The sequence below is a fragment of the Saimiri boliviensis genome, chromosome 9 (assembly GCF_048565385.1).
Source record: "Saimiri boliviensis isolate mSaiBol1 chromosome 9, mSaiBol1.pri, whole genome shotgun sequence".
Classification (NCBI taxonomy): Eukaryota; Metazoa; Chordata; class Mammalia; order Primates; family Cebidae; genus Saimiri; species Saimiri boliviensis.
In genome coordinates, this window is record NC_133457.1 from 77,187,660 (window position 1) to 77,208,078 (window position 20,419).

Here is a 20,419-nt window from a genome sequence, read left to right on the forward strand (position 1 = left end):
GAAAAGCCAACCAACTGTACTACTAATTATATTAGTTGTGATTGTTTTGGAAATTCGAAGCCTACAGAATGTCACTGTAGTATGTGAAAAAGGCCAAACTAAATACAGCCATTGGAAATTCAGACCATGTTATAATCAAAACCTGAAAAAAGAGGAATGAATAAAATGTGGCCCCCAACACCAACAACACTGTGAACACTGACCTGCTGGGAAAGCGGACCGCACCATTCTCTTACCTTGCCTTCTCTGGATTTTGGGTAAACAGGGTAGTAGAGACAGGATTTAAAGCCTAAACGAAGGATCTCCTTCAGAAAAAACTTGGTGTAGTGCCGGAAAATGGGGTTGAGGGCAAAGTGGTGCATGTGCCCGTGTTCTTCGCGCTGGTGGTGACTGAAGTAGATGAAATCTTCAATGTTGTAATGGGACCGAAGGTACTCGACATCCTGCAGAAGAGACAGAGAGATGGTTTCGACAAGCATTTTAAACAACCTACATGCATCTTGTGATAAATATCTTTTAAAAATTACTTTAGGTACGATAGTAAGAAATGTGTTTTCCTCTTCCAATTTGCCACCTCGTTTTCACAGTAAATTTTTTTAAATTAGAAATTCTGTTTCCTGAGTACTAGTTGTTCTGATGGCTTGTCTTTAGGGGATGGCAGCACTGCTCTGTGATGTGCTCTTTCCACACTCGCGGCTGCTATCAACTCAGAGAGCCCCGAGTCTCTGCCATTGCCCAAGTGACAGGACAGCAGCTCTGTGCCACTGCCGGGTAACATGAGCACAAGTTGGTCAGCACAAGGGATACAGCCCATGGGAAATTCAGGAGTCAGGCAAACAGAGCCACGGGTGCTCTCTGATGCGTTACCATTCACCTGTTAGTGTGGAAATGTGTCACCCCCGAGTCACACACTTTGTTTTGTTTTGAAACAGAGTCTTGCTCTCTCACCCAGGCTGGAGTGCAGTGGCACGATCTTTGCTTACTGCAACCTTCGCCTCCTGGTTCAAGAGATCCTCACACCTCAGCCTCCCAACTAGTTGGGATTGTAGGCGCCCACCACCACACCTGGATAATTTTTGTGTAGTTTTAGTAGAGACAGGGTCTCACCATGTTGGCCAGGCAGGTCTCAAACTCTTGGCCTTAAGTGATCTGCCCGCCTTGGCCTCCCAAAGTGCTGGAATTACGGCCACCACGCCTAGCCCCAAGTCATATGCTTTGCATATATGGCTGGCTGGCCTACAATAAAACCACATAATTGGGCCATATTCATGTGTACTTCTTAAACCTTCTATCCCCCTTGATGTATAATATTTTTTACAGTGGAAGGTAATTTAAAGGACTGGTGAGTGTCTTTCCATGTAAAGGAAACAACAAGCACACTGCTCTTGTTTCCATGGGCTGGGTCTGGTACCCCTCTGTCTCCACACTGCACTGGGATCCCAGATCTCCTTCATGCCAATTGTGCCCTGGGCCAGCCTGTCCTGTGTCACCTCCCAGCAGTACAGGCTGTCAGGAGTGTGGGTGGATGAGAGCATTCCCAGGTGAGTGTGACTCTCCCTGATGAGAGCAGCAGTAAACACACCCAAAGTACAGGAAAAATCAAATCATATGCAGGTGGCAAAACACCAACTTATATTTCCCCTTGTTTTCGATGGTAAATTTGTTTTAAAAGCATACTTTCAAGAACAGAAATTGGAGAATACAAGAACCCTGATGTGTTCTGTGATCAGCAAGCCTGGCACCGGCAAATCCATCAAAACTGTGGCATCTGTGGCCAAGCTCCTCAAGGTCCCCTGCCTTTCCAGCTTCTGTCATAAAGCACAGAAGAAACACAGCCCGGGGTAACTGGGCCAGTGGCAGTACCCTAGGGCAGTTCTGGCAACCTTTCAATCTACATTGACCCTGTAATGGCCTTTATACTATAAGACTTTTCTTTAATTACCAAGGAGGCATCCCTCATTATAAAATAAAATGAGTGATAAGTATAGAGCTGAGAAATCATTGAAAAACAAAAATCAAAGAGCCAACAGAGGTTATTAGCTCAAAACAGCAGATGGGCCATGTGAATCTAATTTTCTTTCCATCCCAAATTCCTTAAAATAACAACAACAAAAATTATTTTTTTGACTAATGAGAGCATAATAGGGGACAAAAAAGTAAGGCAGTTTCACCTTGGAAGAAAACCCTACCACTAGGTGAAACTTTCTTACCTTGGGTCACCTGGGGTCCCTGCCTGCCAGCTGGTTCTCCATTCAAATACATAAGCGGAAGCCAGATACTGCCATCCCCTCCCAATCAGACAGGGGGGCAGCAGTACTACCAGTGACAGGGGAGACACCATGGAGAAACATACAAGAACTGTCAAGGATACCCACGCCAGCTGCCCAAACTGATCATTTCATCTTTCACTCATGACATGGACAGACTTTTGAGGAAAACTGACAAATAAAAAAAGACCAGAATAGCGAAACATACATCTTACTACAGAGAAGACAAATTATTCAGAAAATAGCAGAGAATTTTTTTAAAAAAAATTCTACATAGTGTACTGAGAGATCAAGAAGGATCTTGCATGTAGTCAACAAGCTGGTACCAAAAAGGAACAATAAGAGAGCAAGAAAGAGACTTGAAGGTTAAATACATGAACTCGGCCGGGCACGGTGGCTCATGCCTGTAACCTCAGCACTTTGGGAGGCCGAGGCAGGTGGATCACGAGGTCAAGAGATCGAGACCATCCTGGTCAACGTGGTGAAACCCCGTCTCTACTAAAAATACAAAAAATTAGCTGGGCATGGTGGCGCGTGCCTGTAATCCCAGCTACTTGGGAGGCCGAGGCAGGAGAATTGCCTGAACCCAGGAGGCGGAGGTTGCAGTGAGCCGAGATCGCTCCATTGCACTCCAGCCTGGGTTAACAAGAGTGGAACTCTGCCTCAAAAAAAAAAAAAAAAAAAAAAGCTACCACCGATCCTGGCTCAAAGCTGTGGTCTAGCAAATAAATACATGAACTCTGAAATGAGGATTCCAATAGAACACTTGGGTAATAAAATAAACACAGCTGAAGAATTAGAGCTTTGGAAGACCAAACTGAGGAAATCTAAAATGATGAGTAACATGCAACATTTTGAAGACACTAAAGAATCAATTCAAAACATCTACTATCCACCTAAAAAATAATTTAAGAAAAGGAGAATGGAGAGAATGGAGTGGAAGAAATGATTAATGAAATCATAGAAGAAAAACTGCCGAAAGAGACAGAAAATGCTTCTTGGCAAAATTTCAGAATTCCAAAGGCAAAAAGAAAATTTAATTCTCAAGAAAGAGAGCAAACACACATTTATTTATAAAGGATCAACAATCAGGTTGGTATCAGATTACATTTACCAACAACATTGGATACTGGAAGACAATGAGAGGGCAAACTTCATCATTCTGATGAGAAATAATTAGAATGAGGCCAGGAGCAGGTGGCTCACACCTGTAATGCCAGCACTTTGGGAGGCCTAGTGGGGCAGATCACCTGAGGTCAGGAGTTCAAGACCAGCCTGGCCAATATGGTGAAACCCCATCTCTACTAAAAATACAAAAATTAGCTGGGTGTGGTGGCACATGCCTGTAATCCCAGCTACAGGAGGCTGAGGCTGGAGAATCACTTGAACCCAGGAGGTGGAGGCTGCAGTGAGGTGAGATTGCATCACTGCACTCCAGCCTGGGTGACAGAGTGAGACTCCATTTCCAAAAAAAAAGAAAGAATTCAAATGAGAACTCTACACGCAGCCAAATGAGTACACAAAATGAGGACCAATGAAAACTCATATTTATGTGAACTCAGGGACCCTACTACCCAACACCATCTCTAAAAGAATAACTAACTCCAAGAATTATTGGATCAAAAAGAGGAATAAATCTAAAAAAATTGAAATTGTGTAAAATAATTAAGAAATAAAGTGAACATCTTAATGTCAAAAACACATTTGATAAAATTCAACACTCATTTGTAGTAAAAACTTTTTTTTTTTTTTGAGATAGACTTTCACTCTTGTTGCCTAGGTTGGAGTGCAATGGTGTGATCTCGGATCACCGCACTCTTTGCCTTTAAGGTTCAAGCGATTCTCCTGCCTCCGCCTCCCAAGTAGCTGGGATTACAGGCATATGCCACCAAGCCTGGCTAATTTTTGTGTTTTTAGTGAAGACAGGGTTTCTCCATGTTGGTTAGGCTGGTCTTGAACTACCAACCTCAGGTGCTCTGCCTGCCTTGGCCTCCCAAAGTGCTGGGATTACAGACATGAGCCATTGTGCCCGGCCAAAACTTTTAATAAGATAGAAAAAGAACATTTCCCTTACTTGATAAGGGATATCTATCAGAAATCTAGAGCAACTATTATGCTAAATGTAGGAAAGTATAGAATCATTCCATTAAAATCAAGAACACCAGAAAAGCAGCTATTATTAACACTACTACTCAAGGTTGTTCTATCCATACACTAAAACTGGAAAAAGACTAAAGGTATAAATGCTAAAAAAAAAAGGTGTAGCAGGTTCTCTTATCCAAAGAATCCTAAGAGGATGACCAAGACAGTACCTGTCATCCCACATCCCTCATGCTCTTCTGCAGTGACTCTGCCACACTACCACTGAGAGGAGAAGTCCACCTCTAGCCCCTGAGTCTGAGCATGCCCTCGAACTGCTCTGACCAGTAGAATATGGTGGAAGTGACGCTACAGCAGGAAAGAGAATCAGCTGAAAAACTCTCTAAGGTCAAAGAAATTTCAGAAAGGTGATTGAATACAAGATCAAAATACAAACACTCATAGTTTTCCCATACACAAGACAAACATTTAGAAAATACAAGGAAAAGTCTATATTCAGAATACCAACAGAAGTCATAAAACACGTAGAAATAAATGATCAATGTCTAGGACTGTCAGGTCAGGGTCTCAGCAGGAAACATATGGTATGATATGTTCAAATTAGGATAATTGGAGGGGGCTTTGGCAAAGGGAACATTTACAAGGATGGGGTAGGTGTAAGGAGACTAGAAGGGACTGTGCAGAAGCAACTGCAAGCTATTCCCACCCTAAGAGGGTGGCATGGGAGGAGGGCTGGTTACAGGAATCCAGAAGGAGAGCACCATGAAGAGGCTGCCTTGAAATGTCAGGGAACTCACTGGAGATCAGCTGGCTGAGGCACCTGACGTCACTGTCCCCTCCTCTTTCTGTCAGGGCTCTCCATCCACCAAACTCAACGGGAAGCCAAGGCAAAGGCATCCATAATGCTATGCCTGCCAATTAGGCTCCTTGAGACAGAACAGGGTGGAGAAGGGTGGAGAGTGGACCCACAGGACAAACAAAAACTCATACAGCAAAATTATGATGCAAAGAAAACCCATGAAGCCACAAAACATTTCTGAAGAACCCAAAAAGTTCAACAACAACAACAACAACAACAACAACAACATAGAAAACCATGATCCACGAACCCATTAGGGAAGAGTCTATATTTTAATGTCAATTCTGCCTATATTGTTCTATAGAATCCACGTATAGGTAAAATTATATTAATAATAAATACACAAGGTTTGAAAGAGGAAATAGTCAAGAAATAAAAAACAAACAAATTTAGAAGACACCAAATGAGAAAATACTCCCCTACTAGATATAAAAGCACATGATAATGCAATAGGTATCAACAGATAAATCCATGGAACAGGACAGAGTTTAAAAATAGACATAGGCATATAGAAATTTAATAAATGTAAAAACAGAGTTTTAAAATCAAAAGACAAAGAATGGACTATTCAGTAATAAATGCTTTGAAATAGCTGGCTGTGCACTGGGAAAAAATAAAATGACATCTCCACTTGACACACACACACATACACATAATGGATGTAATAATGTGCAATGAGGAATGCTGGAGGGATAAATGTATCACCACAGTAGTTATACTCTGGGGAGAGCAGTGGAATATATTAACAGATGTATAGGCAGTAGAAAGTTATCTGAGTTTTTAGGGTGAGAACGTCTGTATGTATTCTTTGTAATATATTAAATATTTTGAACTGCAAAAAAAATGGAGAATTGCAAATCTTCTAAGTGCAATAGAGGCAGATGATGATGATATCCATCAGAAAAAGGAGGCATTCACATTGAATAAGTAAAAATAGAACTCCTAAGGGGCATTGTGGGCTAATTCATGATAAAACAAGGTACAATCAAAGAAATTAATATCCACTTCACAATTTACCATTTCATTTGTGATCACTGCAATACCAACTATTTGTTCTGCAACTTCAGCTACAAATGCCTGCAGCAGTGTTCCATCCTGAAAAGATAAGCATATATTTTAAGACCCTTAAAAATACAGCTACGAATGGATTTGTAATCAGGCAACAGTGGGTCTTAAGCACATTCACATAACAACAATAGAACAAATATCTATCAACTCTTACTTTGGGTCAGGTAGCAAGTTAAATGCCCTCCCTGTGTCCACTGGTCCTCACATCAACCCTATGAGATGCTATTATCATTTGAGATGGAGTTTCACTGTTGTTGCCCAGGCTGGAGTGTAATGGCATGATCTCGGCTTCACTGCAGCCTCCAGCTCCTGGATTCAAGTGATTCTTCTGCCTCAGCCTCCCTAGAAGCTTGGATTACAGGCACCCACCACCATGCCCTGCTAATTTTTTGTATTTTTAGTAGACAGGGTTTCACCATGTTGGCCAGGCTGGTCTCGAACTCCTGGCCTCAGGTGATCCGCCTGCCTCAGCCTCCTAGTGTTAGGATTACAGGCATGAGCCACTGCGTCAGGCTGTGATATTATTATATTTATTTACGAGAAAACAAGGCATGCGTGGCGAACTGGCCAAGATCTCCAGATGGTAAGCAACGGAGCTAACATTCAAATCCCAGGCCCTTTTATTCAGAATCTGCTTTCTTGACCTCTGTATCAATGGTGCTCAAATTTTATAATCTCATGACCCCTGTGCACAGACAAGTCTAGAGGGTTCTGGTTTACATGTGAATATCAGTCAGTATTTTCTGTATTAGAAATTAAAACAAAAAAGTTTGCATACATTTATTAATTTTCATTTTATTAATAAAACAAAATTTAAACCTGTTTACTAATTCATTTTAAAATAACAATACATTGCATGTTAATATAATTATTTTTCATGAAAAATAATTATAAATTTCATAAAAAATAATATTTTCCCAAAAAATACGTCAAGAATGGCATTATTTTATTTTATTTATTTATTTGAGATGGTGTCTTACTATAAAAAATTATATTTATTTGAGATGGCATCTTACTATAAAAAAATTATATTTTCCCAAAAATATGTCAAGAATGGCATTATTTTATTTATTTATTTGAGATGGCATCTTACTCTGTTGCCCAGGGTTGAGGGCAGTGGTGTGATCGCAGCTCACTGCAACCTCTGCCTCTCTGGGTTCAAGTAATTCTCCTGCCTCAGCCTCCCGAGTAGCTGGATTACTGGCACCCGCGACTATGCCCAGCTAATTTTTGTATTTTTAGTAGAGATGGAGTTTCGCCATGTTGGCCAGGGTGGTCTCAAACTCCTGACGTCAGGTGATCTGCCCATCCTGGCCTCCCAAAGGCATTATTTTATATTTTTGCAAATCTCTTTAATGTCTGGCTTAATAGAAGACAGCTGGATTCTTGTGTCTGCTTCTGCATGCAGTCTCTTTCAATATGCTGTTTTGGTTGAAACATATGAAAAAAATCTGACTTCACAACCATATGTAGCTGGAAAAAGGAGAAGTATTTAAATTATCTTTTCAGCCAATTGTGGGTATTCTTCTTTGATGCTCCACCAAAAGTCAACAAGTGGTAGCATTTTAAAGATTCGTTGCAATGTGGAATCTAAAAACTGTATCACTGAACTTTTTATATACTAACATACAGTATTAATATTCACTGGTCTGTTTTTCCCTATGAGTGAATATTTTACTTAAGCATGTTTTTATAACAGCATGCATTGTGTACCTAGAAAAGAATGGCTCACAATGCTATGCAGACTTTCCAAGTGTTGACCTATTCTACCTTTTTTTTTTTTGAGACGGAGTTTCGCTCGTTACCCAGGCTAGAGTGCAATGGCACATTCTCGGCTCACTGCAACCTCCACCTCCGGAGTTCAAGCAATTCTCCTGCCTCACCCTTCTGAATAGCGGAGATTGCAGGCATGCGCCACCATGCCTGGCTAATTTCTGTATTTTCAGTAGAGACAGGTTTTCCCGTGTTGGCCAGCCTGGTCTCCAACTCCTGACCTCAAATTATCCACCTGCCTTGCCCTCCCGAAATGGCAAGCATTGACCCATTCTATTACAAAATATCAAAACACCAAATTTGTTAATAGCACCACCGGTTTCATCAGAAAACATTATTTAAGTTTTGGGAAGGGGCCAAGCTCATGATGGTAGCTACTGGTTTCCTTAAAGTCTATTTTCTTTTTTTCCTTAAAAGCTTGGATTTTATCAGAAAGGACAAATGCTAGCAGTTGTTTTCTTGGAGTGACAGGCTCTACCTCATTCATTTTTAAGAAAATGTCTGCCAACTATCCAAGTCCAGAAAACCTTATTTTGTCTGCCAGTTGTTCTTTCAAGTAAAAGTGGTGTTCCATGAAAATGGTGGCTGGTTCCACATACAACTCAAAATAATTGCAGAAATGCTTTTCCCTGAAATAGTCAACATGCTTCAGGATACTGCAGAAGTGCTTCAAGTGCACTTCTCACTTTGCCACACAGAATACTAAGGGTGGAGATTTTTTTTTTTTTTTTTGGTTGCGAGGAGACAGCATATTGCTCTGTCAATCAGGTTGGAGTGCAGTGGCGCCATCTCTGCCCATTGCAACTTCCACTTGCTGGGTTCAAGTAATTCTTGTGCCTCAGCCTCCCAAGCAGCTGGGACTACAGGTGTGCCCCACCATGCTCAGCTAATTTTCATATTTTTAGTAGAGATGAGGTTACACCATGTTGCCCAGGTGGGTCTTGAACTCCTGGCTTCAAGACCCACTTTGGACTCCCAAAGTGCTAGGATTGCAGATGTGACCCACCACACCTGGCCTCAGGGTTGAGATTTAATAAAGTTGATAATTTTACTGCTTCTTCAAGGATATTCCTTAGTGAAACTGGCTTTTCATTTTCATTTTCTTTAATTGACATACTTGTAGATTTACATTCAGTGTAATAAATAAAACAGAAATTTCTTGTGCATTTTGTTCAGTATCCCCTAACAAGGTGGGCACCTGTAATTCCAGCTACTCAGGAGGCTGAGGTAGGAGAATTGACTGAATCCAGGAGACGGAGGTTGCAGTGAGGTGAGTTCGTGCCATTGCACTCCAGTCTGGGCAACAAGAGCGAGACTCCGTCTCAAAATAAAGAAAGAAAAATAAACAGCCAAAATGTTTTCCAGAGTGGCCACCCCATTCTACATTCCCAGCAGCAACACTAGAGACCCGGTTTCCCCAGGTCCTCATCAGCATTTAGCGGCTAGTGGCATCACTACTTTTTGTTTTAGTCATTCTGATAGGTGCGCAGGGATATTCCACTGTGGTTCGCTCTTCATCTGTAGTTGCTGGGACAATGGTAAAGAACACCAGGACCACTAGGGCGTTTGCTGCCACTTCCCTGAGCCACTCTGCTTGGCATCAGCTTCACCCACCATTGCTTTTGCATTGTAAGTACAGATCTCAATACAGTGAAATACGAATAAAACAGTTTTTACCTTGCAGACCCCCAGAAAATTCATGTTTCGGAGACCCCCAAGGTTCCTTAGACACTTAGACAACACTTTGAGAAGCAGGACTCAAGCTCATACCACTTAGAGGGGCCATGAGGGAAGAAGCAAAAATGAAGAAACAAAGAGTCCAAGACAAATAAAAACAAAAACCATGTGCTGAAGGGAAGTTTCACTTTAGTTTGGTTCGATGCCTTTATAAAGAGTAAACACTTGTGTATAAGTCATGATGTTTAGGTGTTCGGTGTCTCCCTCCTGATGACTTACAAATTTACTAAAAGTTTTTTTTTTTTTTTCCAAAAGACCCAATAACTGGAATTCCCCAAATGACCTCAATAGTAGAATGAAGAAATAAATGGTGGTATATTCACATCATGAAATACTTCATGCTATAATTCGAGTAACTTTTACAAACATATTGCTGAGCAAAATAAAATTGGTATCAGAAAACAAACTGTATGATTCCATTTATGCAGAGTTCAAAACTAGGCATAGCCAATCTCTGATCTTAGAAGTCAAGGTGGTATTAACTCAGGGAAAGGCCCAAGTAGAGGCACTGGGGTACTTCCAGCAGGCTGCGGTTAGGCTGTTTCTTAAAACATGTGCTGGTTACATGGTATAGGCAAATCGTGAAATTGATCACACTGTTCATTGGTTACACTCCAATAATTTTTTTTCATAATAAAATGTATCAGAAAAGTGACGAGGCACAATATTCTTGAGCTATCTGCATCTTTGCATGTGCAGTTAGATTAACTGGCGTGGCCCTTAAGATAGCAGTGTTAACCTACAGACTGCCACAACCCTGACTTTTGCCATAGCACACACGTGTTACTATACTAGAAAGAGAAGCCAACATTTATCATGCAGGGTCTTTCCCAGCCCATGCAATCCTGCAGCCAACTCAACAAAAGGGTCTGGTCAGACTCATCATCCAATAGGCTCAAATAGGGTCCCACTACCCTCAATCTGGTACCCAGTGCTGCTGAAGTGGGCACCAGATACCATGGATTCCTAAACTCCCCCTCCCTAACCACAGTCATACTGTATCTGCCTATCCCAAAGACTAGGATCTGTCTCATTTTGAAATATTGTCTGTATCAAGTCCAAATTTTCTATCTCCATGAGAAGGATTTAGGGTGTCAGATCCCTCTGCAGGTGGGGAAGGTCCCAGTGAGAATGGTCTCACTTCCTTAAGCTCCATGGTTTTCTCTTCCTGCTCCCATATCCTAACTCTACTTCCACTGCCTGCCGCCATAGGATTTTCCAACTCAGATCCAAGGAAGCTTCAGGGCTGAATCTACATGAGTCATCATAATGGCCCCATATCCTGAGGTCTGGTCACGTTGGCTACTTACAGGGTCTTTGTGAGCCTTGTTGTAATGGGCTAAGTCCTCCAATATGTTTTTATTCAACATGAGGGTGCTGACAAGATTTTCCACACCAGGAGTATCCAAGAGAGTGGCAAATCTTATGTTAATGGACCTGGATAAGGAGAGGAATATATTTTTAAGTTAAAGTACTAAATATGTATTCCCCCCCACCATGGAGACAAAATTGTAACATATCACATTTATATAAAATAATATCCAGCAAAGTATGTTTATATCACATTGGGGTTTGAGTAATTATAAAAGTAATTCATGTCATTGTAGAAACCTGAGACACAAAAAAGTGTGAAGAATAAGGTAAACATCACTGATAACGCCATTAACCAAAGACAACACAGAGATATTTTAAATACATTTAATTTAAAATAGCACTATGCCTTATATACACAGAGTCAAAATTCTTCAAATTTTTCAATTACATTAGGAAGAAGTCACATTGCACCACAGCTGGCTTCATGAGCGTGGGACCCAGGGAACAGCACAGGGCTGTGAGCTTTCAGAGCCTCACACTCAGAATTTATTGCCCTGAGGCCATTGTTAAAAAAATCTTAATAATTTTATCTTTGACTTCATGTTTTTAAGTGAAATTGAGTGACACAATGGAGCATATCAGGCGCCTTGGAGCCTCTGCACACATGTGCTCCCCACGGTCTCTCCATGATGGTTTTCTCCTACCCGTTCCCTGCCCCTGGCATCCTGGGCCCTAGAGAGCCTCCCCATTCCTGCCTCACAAAGGCTGCCTCCTCCTTCTGCCAGGGGTGACTTTGGTTGCATTGCTTGGGGAAGCTCCTGTTCAGCCAACACCCAGTGAGGTTCCTGGACAAGGGTACAGAGAGGCTCATAAGTCGGGTACATAATCCATGGAGTCTCTGGTCAGACCAAGGGGGTGGCTGTCCCCAGCCTGGGCAGGCAGTGCCATGGCAGTTCAGTGTGGACCTCCTACCCATTCCCCACCCAGGTGTTTAGTGCATCCTGCTGCAGAGGTTGCAGGCCCTTGGTTGGATGCCTGTTTGGCATGGGGTTGGAGCTCACGGGAAGGAAAGACTGACTGCCCTACCCTAGATCAGAGCTTCGTATTTTCATTTTGTATTGGGTCCTACATACATATTATGTAGCTGGCCTTTTAGTGAATTCTCTTCAGTTGCTAGGGTATTTATGACAATGCCATAAATTACATAAATGACAATGCCATTCAATGCCATTCAATGACAATACCATTCAATGCCATTCAATGACAATACCATTCAATGCCATTCAATGACAATGACATAAATGACATAAATGACAATGACAATGCCTCATGGTGATACAATAAAATATCCTAATCTATTCAACTTTTAACTGTAGTGAATATCTGAACTTAAATTGCAATACATGCTTCCATATTACAAACAAAGTATCATATTTGCAAAGACCAATATCTATATTTAACTGGTAAAAATATAACAGTTAATATCATCTTAACAATGTTAATGAGCAATTTTAAATGAAAGGTAAGAACTTGGTTGTTATATGACCACCTTAAACCAAAATCTAGTTTAATGGATGAAAAATGTAAATGTAACAAACAAGACCACAAAAGCACTAGAAAAATACTCAAGAGGATTAAAAACATATATCTACACAAAACCTGTACATGAATTACATGAATGTTCATAGCAGCATTATTCACAATAGCCCAAAAGAAAACAACCCAAATGCATATCAACTGATTAATGGATAAAGAGTATGGTTTATACATGCAACAGAAAACTATTCAGCCATAAAAGAAAATAAAGTACCGACACATACTCCAACATGCATGAACTTGAAAAACATTGTGCTATGTGAGAGAAACACTATACAAAAGGCCACGTGTTGTGTAATTCCATTTATATGAAATGTCCAGAATAGGCAGATATATAGTGATAGAAAGTGGAGTGACAGCTTGATAGGCACAGAGTGTCCTTTGGGTGATACAAATGTTTTAGGAGCAGATAGAGGTGATGATTGCACAATGCTGTAGCTCTACTACAAACCACTGAATTCTACACTTGAAGTGGGTAAACTGTATGGCATGTGAATTACATCTCAATAAAGCTGCTATGAAAATACATATAACGCCTAAAAAACTGAAAGGAAAAGGGAATGGCAACTAATAGCAAAAAAAATAAGCTGGCATAGCTGTATAAATATCAGACAAACTAGATCTTAAGGCAAAAATCATTATGAGAAAAAGGTCTTTATTTGATAATAGCAGTAAAAGTTCACTAGGAAGAAGAAACAATACCGTATCTGTAGGTGTCTAACAATACAGCTTCAGGATACTGAAGCACAAAATGGACAGGGTTATGAGAAGAGTTTGAAGTTCACCATCACACTGGTAGAGTTTAATATGCCTCCCTCAGAAACTGGTGTCAGACAACAGATTTAAGATACTGTGGAAGATCTGGATGAACTTAAGCTAAAGCACACGACATCCCCCAAATGAAAAGACTTGGCTGTCTAAGTGTCATCTCACTGTTTCCATTCCAAAGCCCTTCACCCAGCTCCATCCTTCCAGTGGATCAGGCCCAGACCTTCAGCTTCACCTGCTTTCTTGCACACCTCTCTTTCAGCCCAACTTTGGGCTGGCTCTACTTTCAAAATGCATCTAAGAATGGAACAACTTCTCAAGACCTCCACTGCTAGTCTGGCCTCCACCACCTCTCTCCTGGGTTGTTAGAATGGCATCCTAGTGTCGCTCCATGTTTCTGCCATTGTCCCTGACAAGCCATCCTCCACCAATTTGCCAGAGTGATGCTTATCAAATGTTAAGTCAGATCACAAGACTCTCCTACTCAAATCCCAGTAACAGAGATTTGAGTTCTATTTTCTCTTAATAGAGAAAAGAGGTCCTTTACCTCTTTTATGTGTACAGCCCCTCTCAGAATGTTTTAAAATGCATAAAGATACATAAGATTATAATATGTGAGCTTCATTAAATGAACATGATTCAGCAGGGGGCCTAATAATTACCAGAATTTTGCTGTACTGATAAGCATAAGCTTGCAATCCCAGTAAAAGCCAAAGTTCTGCAGCGGCTGAGAACTCCCTCCTCCCCTCCCCATGACCACAGCCTCTTTCCCTGTTCCCTCCTTCTGGGACTGCTGCATGCCCTGACTCATCGCCAGATAGTTGACTTCTTGCTTTCCCTGTTCTCCTGCAAAGGCCACTGTGCTGTCCCTCAAACATGCCAGACATAGTCCCTCATCAGAAGTTCCTACCTGAGGAAGCTCCTAACTCATCAGAAGTTCCTACCTCAACAGTAGTTCCTACCTCATCAGAAGTTCTTAACTCATCAGAAGTTACATTAGTAGTTCCTACCTGAGGAAGGTCCTACCTCATCAGAAGTTCCTACCTAAGGAAGGTCCTACCTCATCAGAAGTTCCTCTGTCATCAGAAGTTCCCACCTCATCAGAAGTTCCTACCTGAGGAAGTTCCCACCTCATCAGAAGTTCCTACCTGAGGAAGTTCCCACCTCATCAGAAGTTCCTTATCTGGAATTCTCCTCCAGCAAATCTATGAGCCTGTTCCCTCACCTCAGCATTGAGTCTTCCCTGAAACTTCCCTCTCTCAGTAACACCCTCCCTGACCCTGACCTCCTGTTTAAAATTTGGACCCTCATCTTCCATCCTCATTCCTTGTTCTATTTTTCTCAACAGCGCTTCCTACTTTCTCTTTGTTTTTCACTGTTTGTCTCCTTCCACTAGAATAAAACTTGACCAAGATGGGATTGTTGGTCTATTTGCTCACTGCTGCCACCTCATGGCTAGAGCAATGCCTGGCACATGGTAGACGCTCAATAAATAGCTGTTAAGTGAACAAATCATGAAGCTTGCATGGAGATGGCCAGAGAGCTTCCCCATACTTGTTACATATAATAAATAGTACAACTGAGTTATAATGTTGCTGGAGACTAGGCAGAAAACTGAGAGTAAGTGGACATCTTCTCTCAGCAAGGCTTGAAGCTCAGACCATTCTAAAAGGCCAGGGCTTTTCCTAGTCTATAGTGGTACCCAATAAATGTTCAGTGGGACGTGGGATTATCTTCCTGCAAAGTAGCAGAAAACTGCAAACATTGTTTCACCAGTCTGTCCATGGAAATGTACTGTTGCATTCATCTCTGCTATTCATATTCACCGAAGAGCAATATTTTAGAACTTTCATTTGTTCCTAGAATTTCAGGAGGAGGAACAAGCAATGGCAGTATGTTTGTGCCCTCCTCTAAAATGACACTGTCCAGTACAGGAGCCTGTACACTTGAAATGTGGTACTCAGAATTGGAATGTGCTGTAAGAATAAAATATTCACTGAATTGTGAAGACATGGTACAAAAAAGGAATATAAAGTATATCATTTGTGCTTTTTAAATATCGATTACATGTTGAAACAGTATTTTGGATATAATGGGTTAAATAAGAAATAAATATTACAATTAATTTTACCTACTTTCTGATTTTTAAATTAGTGTGGCTATTCAAAAATCTAAAATCACACAAGTGGCTCACACTGTGTTCCTACTGCACAGGGCTGTGCTCTATGCCTATATTTGCTTCTGAGAGATATTTCCCAAAAGGGTTTTACTCAGCTCGAAAAGCAGAATGTAGGCTGGCTGTGTAGGGTTGTTCATACCTGTACTCCCAGGACTTTGGGAGGTCGAGGCAGGAGGATCACTTGAGACCAGGAGTTCAAGCCCAGCCAGCCAACCTGGCAAAACGCCATTTCTCCTAACAATACAAAAGTTAGCTGTGCATGACGGTTCACGCCTGTAATCCCAGCTACTTGGTTGGCCAAGGCACTAGAATCACTTGAACCCAGAACCCAGGAGGCAGAGGATGTAATGAGTCGAAATTGTACCACTGCACTCCAACCTGGGCAAAAGACTGAGACTGTCTCCCAAAAAAAGAAAGCAGAATGTAGGGCTTATTCCATCAGTGACCTTTTTTTTTTTTTGGCAGACTTTAAAAAGCCACCTTGCTTTGAGACAAGGTGGCTGGTATACATGCTATTCCTTCCACGTTGGGTGCTGAGAATAGCAGCCTGTTTGTTTTGGCTTTAACTAGAATGAGATGTGGGGGGCATGAGCATGAGGTGGCCTAGATCCTTCCTTTTCTGGGTAAAAGGTGGAAGCGGTGTGGATTCTATACTTAGTGTGTTCTGATAGCCACGTGTCACTATGCATTTGTTCTTTGTATCTTCACATCTCCTCCCATTGTCTTTTTTTAGTTTATTTATTTATTTATTTTTTGAGATGGGGTCTTGCTCTGTTGCCCAGGCTGGAGTGCAGTGGCAAGATCTCTGCTCACAGCGACATCCACTTTCTGGGTTCAAGCAATTCTCTTGCCTCAGCGTCCTGAGTAGCCGCGACTACAGGTGTGTGCCACCAAATCTGGCTAATTTTTTGTATTTTTTACAAGAAACGGGGTTTCACTGTGTTAGCCAGAATGGTCTCGATCTCCTCACCTCATGATCCACCCTCCTTGGCCTCCCAAAGTGCTGGGATTACAGGCATGAGGCACTGTGCACGGCCCTCCTGTTGCATTTTAAAGCATTTCCATAGCATGTGGTTTTGCCTAATAAGGCATTCTCATAGCAAAAAACAAACCAACAAATAAACGAAAATGGGACACATATTTGTTGCTACATGGGTATTTCCAGTACAAAGGAAATATTCATGTAGCTTAGGACAAGAATGTGTCCCAATTGCTTCTATATAGCAATTGGTATGAAAAAGTGAAAAATGAATAAATGTAAGAAATAAACTCCTAAGACATAGTTCCTTAAAATCCGTGAAAAATTGATTCATTAAGAATGATTCATTCAGTCCATCACAAATATTTATTAAACACCTGCTGTGTGCTCTGCTGTTCTGGGTGCTGGGGATATATCAGGGAACCAGACAGTCCAGTTTCTGCTCTCATGGAGCTGAACTGATACTGACTCGAGAGGATATTCTCAGAAATAATTCTGAAATTCTTTGAAGTTTTAAATAATGTACATGACGTTAGAAGTGGATCAATTTTTATCGAGACCTTCATCTATGTTTTTGCTAGAGAAAGCCCTTTGAAAAATACAATGATTTTAAGACAAAGTTGTAAGGATGCATACTATTTTATTTTCAACAAAAAACATTAATTAAATTCCTCAGTTAAAATGACATGGATCTCAAAATATATATGATGTCATCCATACCAGCAGGATTTATGATCAAATTATCAAGCAGTTATCTTTAATTCTTACCCTGTTCTCAGATAAATCATAAAGATTTAGTCACTGAGGGTCTGTAAAATGATACCAAAACCTTCTGTGGAATGAACTTTAAATTTGCTAAATAAATATCCAATAAAACAAAGTCCACTTCCATGATTATGTGCAGACTTAGGCCTGGCAGGACCACAGAAGACGGTGGCTCATTGGATGCACCTAAAGTGGCCCTACTTTCAGCTCTCTGCAAGTTTCAAATAGGAAGTTGTGGCCGGCACGGTGGCTCACGCCTATTAATTCCAGCACTTTGGGAGGCCGAGGCGGGTGGATCACGAGGTTAAGAGATCAAGACCATCCTGGTCAACAAGGTGAAACCCCGTCTCTACTAAAAATACAAAAATTAGCTGGGCATGGTGGTACGTGCCTGTAGTCCCAGCTACTCAGGAGGCTGGGGCAGAATTGCTTGAATCCAGGAGGCGGAGGTTGCGGTGAGCCGAGATCGTGCCATTGCACTCCAGTCTGGGTAACAACAGCGAAACTCCATCTCAAGGAAAAAAAAAAAATAGGAAGTTGCTTCTTTCTTTTTAGCCATTATGGTGGCTCCCTTTGTTCAGTCCCACGGCCTGTAGCCAGGAAGGAGAACACTCCCACCTCCCTCTATCTGTTCCGTATACCACTTTGCCCGTCCTTCCCAGAAGCAAATGTGTATTCAGTAACCGGAAAGGTTTAGTGTTCTTTTCCCAAGGGTGCAAGCTTGGTTCTAAAGCCATCTTGAATCAGTGAGGGAGATCAGCTTTGTTTTTCATTAACCATCCATATGGCTTCTTCCATCCACAGAAAACGAAAGGTCTCTGGAGGGTCTTGCTTCCTAAGGCTTTACCTCCCTAGGTCACCTCTCTCTTACACTTTCTCTCTCTGATGTACCTGAATGCCCGAATCTGTTAGTCTTCCGGAAATGACACCTCTCAGAAGAAATAATGAAGCTCCGCCCGCTGGCCCCTTCTTGAGTCCTGAGAGTCTTGCAGTCTGCGTCACCTGCTTAACAAGAGGTTTGCTTCTCCCCGTTTTGGGCTGACTCTGACCTCAAGGATCAAAGTTTGTAGTATTTAATCAGATGACACACACAATAAAGTAGAAAATCACATATAAAAATAGAAGGGAAAAGATTTAACACAACTTTTCAATCCCAAATTGAGTGAATGAATTGTTTTAGACGTTTACAAGGTTATGTGTATGTATATACACACACACATACACAAGTCAAAAGGTGTGTGTGTGTATATATATATGTGTATGTGTATATATATACATGTATATATACATATATTAACATATACATATATACATATATGTATATGCTTATATGAATACATATATACACATATATATGTATACACACATATATACATATATATATATACACACACACACACATATATATATATATACTCATGAACTTTAAGTTCAGGGGTACACATGAAGGTTATATAGGTAAATGTGTGTCATGGGGGTTTGTTGCAGAGACTATTCATCACCCAGGTATTAAGCCAAGTACCCATCAGTTATTTTTCCTGATCCTCTCCCTCCTCCCACCCTCCACCCTCTGAGAGGTCCCAGTGTCTGTTGTTCCCCTCTATGTGCCCATGTGTTCTCATTATTTAGTACCCACTTATAAGTGAGAACGTGTGGTATCTGGTTTTTTGTTCCTGCATTAGTCTGCTAAGGATAATGGCTTCCAGCTCCATCCATGTTCCTGAAAAGGAGAGGATCTGATTCTTTTTATGGCTGCCTAGTATTCCATGGTGTGTATGTACCACATTTTCTTTATCCAGTCTACCATTAATGGGCATTTAGGTTGGTTCCATGTCTTTGCTATTGTGAATAGTGCTGCAATGAACATATATGTGTAGATGTCCTTAGAATTATTGTAAAGTGATGCTTCTAGCTTTGTTCTTTTTGCTTAGGATTGCCTTAGCTGGCTCTTTTTCAGGTCCATATGAAGTTTAAAATAGTTTTTTCTAGTTCCATGAAGAATGTCAATGGTAGTTTAATAGGAATAGTGTTGAATATATAAATTGCTTTGGGCAGTATAGTCATTTTAATAACATTGATTCTTTCTATCCATGAGCTTGGAATGTTTTTCCGTTTGTTTGTATCATCTCCAAGTTCTTTGAGCAGTTTTGCAGCTCTCCTTGTAGAGATCTTTCATCTCTCATTGGTTAGGTGTATTCCTAGGTATATTATTCATTTTTTGTGGCAACTGTGAAAGGGATTGCATTCTGATTTGACTCTCAGCTTGACTGTGGTTGGCATATAGGAATATTAGTGATTTTGGCATATTGATTTTGTATCCTGAGACTTTGCTGAAGTTGTTTATCAGCTTAAGGAGCTTTGGGGCAGAGATTATGAGACTTTCAAGATATAGGATAACGTCATCTGCGAAAAGGGATATTTTTACTTCCTCTCTTCCTATTTGGATGCCCTTTATATCTCGCAGAAAACAGGGCAATTTTTTTGATACCAGCAAACAAAAATGAAATGACAGAGAGAAGAAAAAGTAATCTGAGTCTTTCTGAATTCCAAAGGAGTGATCTTTATAAAAGAATCATAAAACAATGTGATAGTCATTAGTATTCCAGTTTAAACCAAAAACAAACAAACAAATAAATAAAACAAAACCCACAAAATTAAAAATGAAGTTTCTATTGGGTTCTGTTCAAGGAGGCTTATTAAAAGCAGAAGGGGCTAAGGATTAATGATGTTAAAACACTCTCCACAATAACACGGGCCTGAAACAGGTACAATGGTAACCTTCTGTGTGAGCTACCCATAGAAAGGCAAAGAAAACAGAAATGCTGAGGGAGGAATCACTTAAAGGACAACTACCTAAAGGCATTTTATTTACTGAGCCAAGTTGATGGTTGTACGATCTAACTCAGCAGTAAATATTTATAAAAAATAATTCCTAGCACAATAAATACTGGTTAGCCGAATACATCTGGAATGTTTCCCCACATTTAAAATGTCAAATTTCAGAAAAGCATCAT

The 20,419-nt window shown here is 40.8% G+C and overlaps 1 protein-coding gene across 4 annotated transcripts in view; it reads right to left on the bottom strand.

Moving 5' to 3' along the window:
* CFAP61 (cilia and flagella associated protein 61) overlaps positions 1-20,419 on the bottom strand; it is a 294,842-nt gene that overhangs the window by 165,354 nt on the left and 109,069 nt on the right. For all 4 annotated transcript variants that reach the window (XM_010343722.3, XM_074406186.1, XM_074406187.1 and 1 more), the window contains 3 exons: positions 11,115-11,241; positions 6,244-6,321; positions 237-443 (listed from right to left, as the gene is read on the bottom strand). In XM_010343722.3, the coding sequence (XP_010342024.3) occupies positions 237-443; positions 6,244-6,321; positions 11,115-11,241 (412 nt within the window). The remainder of the gene's footprint in view (positions 1-236; positions 444-6,243; positions 6,322-11,114; positions 11,242-20,419) is intronic.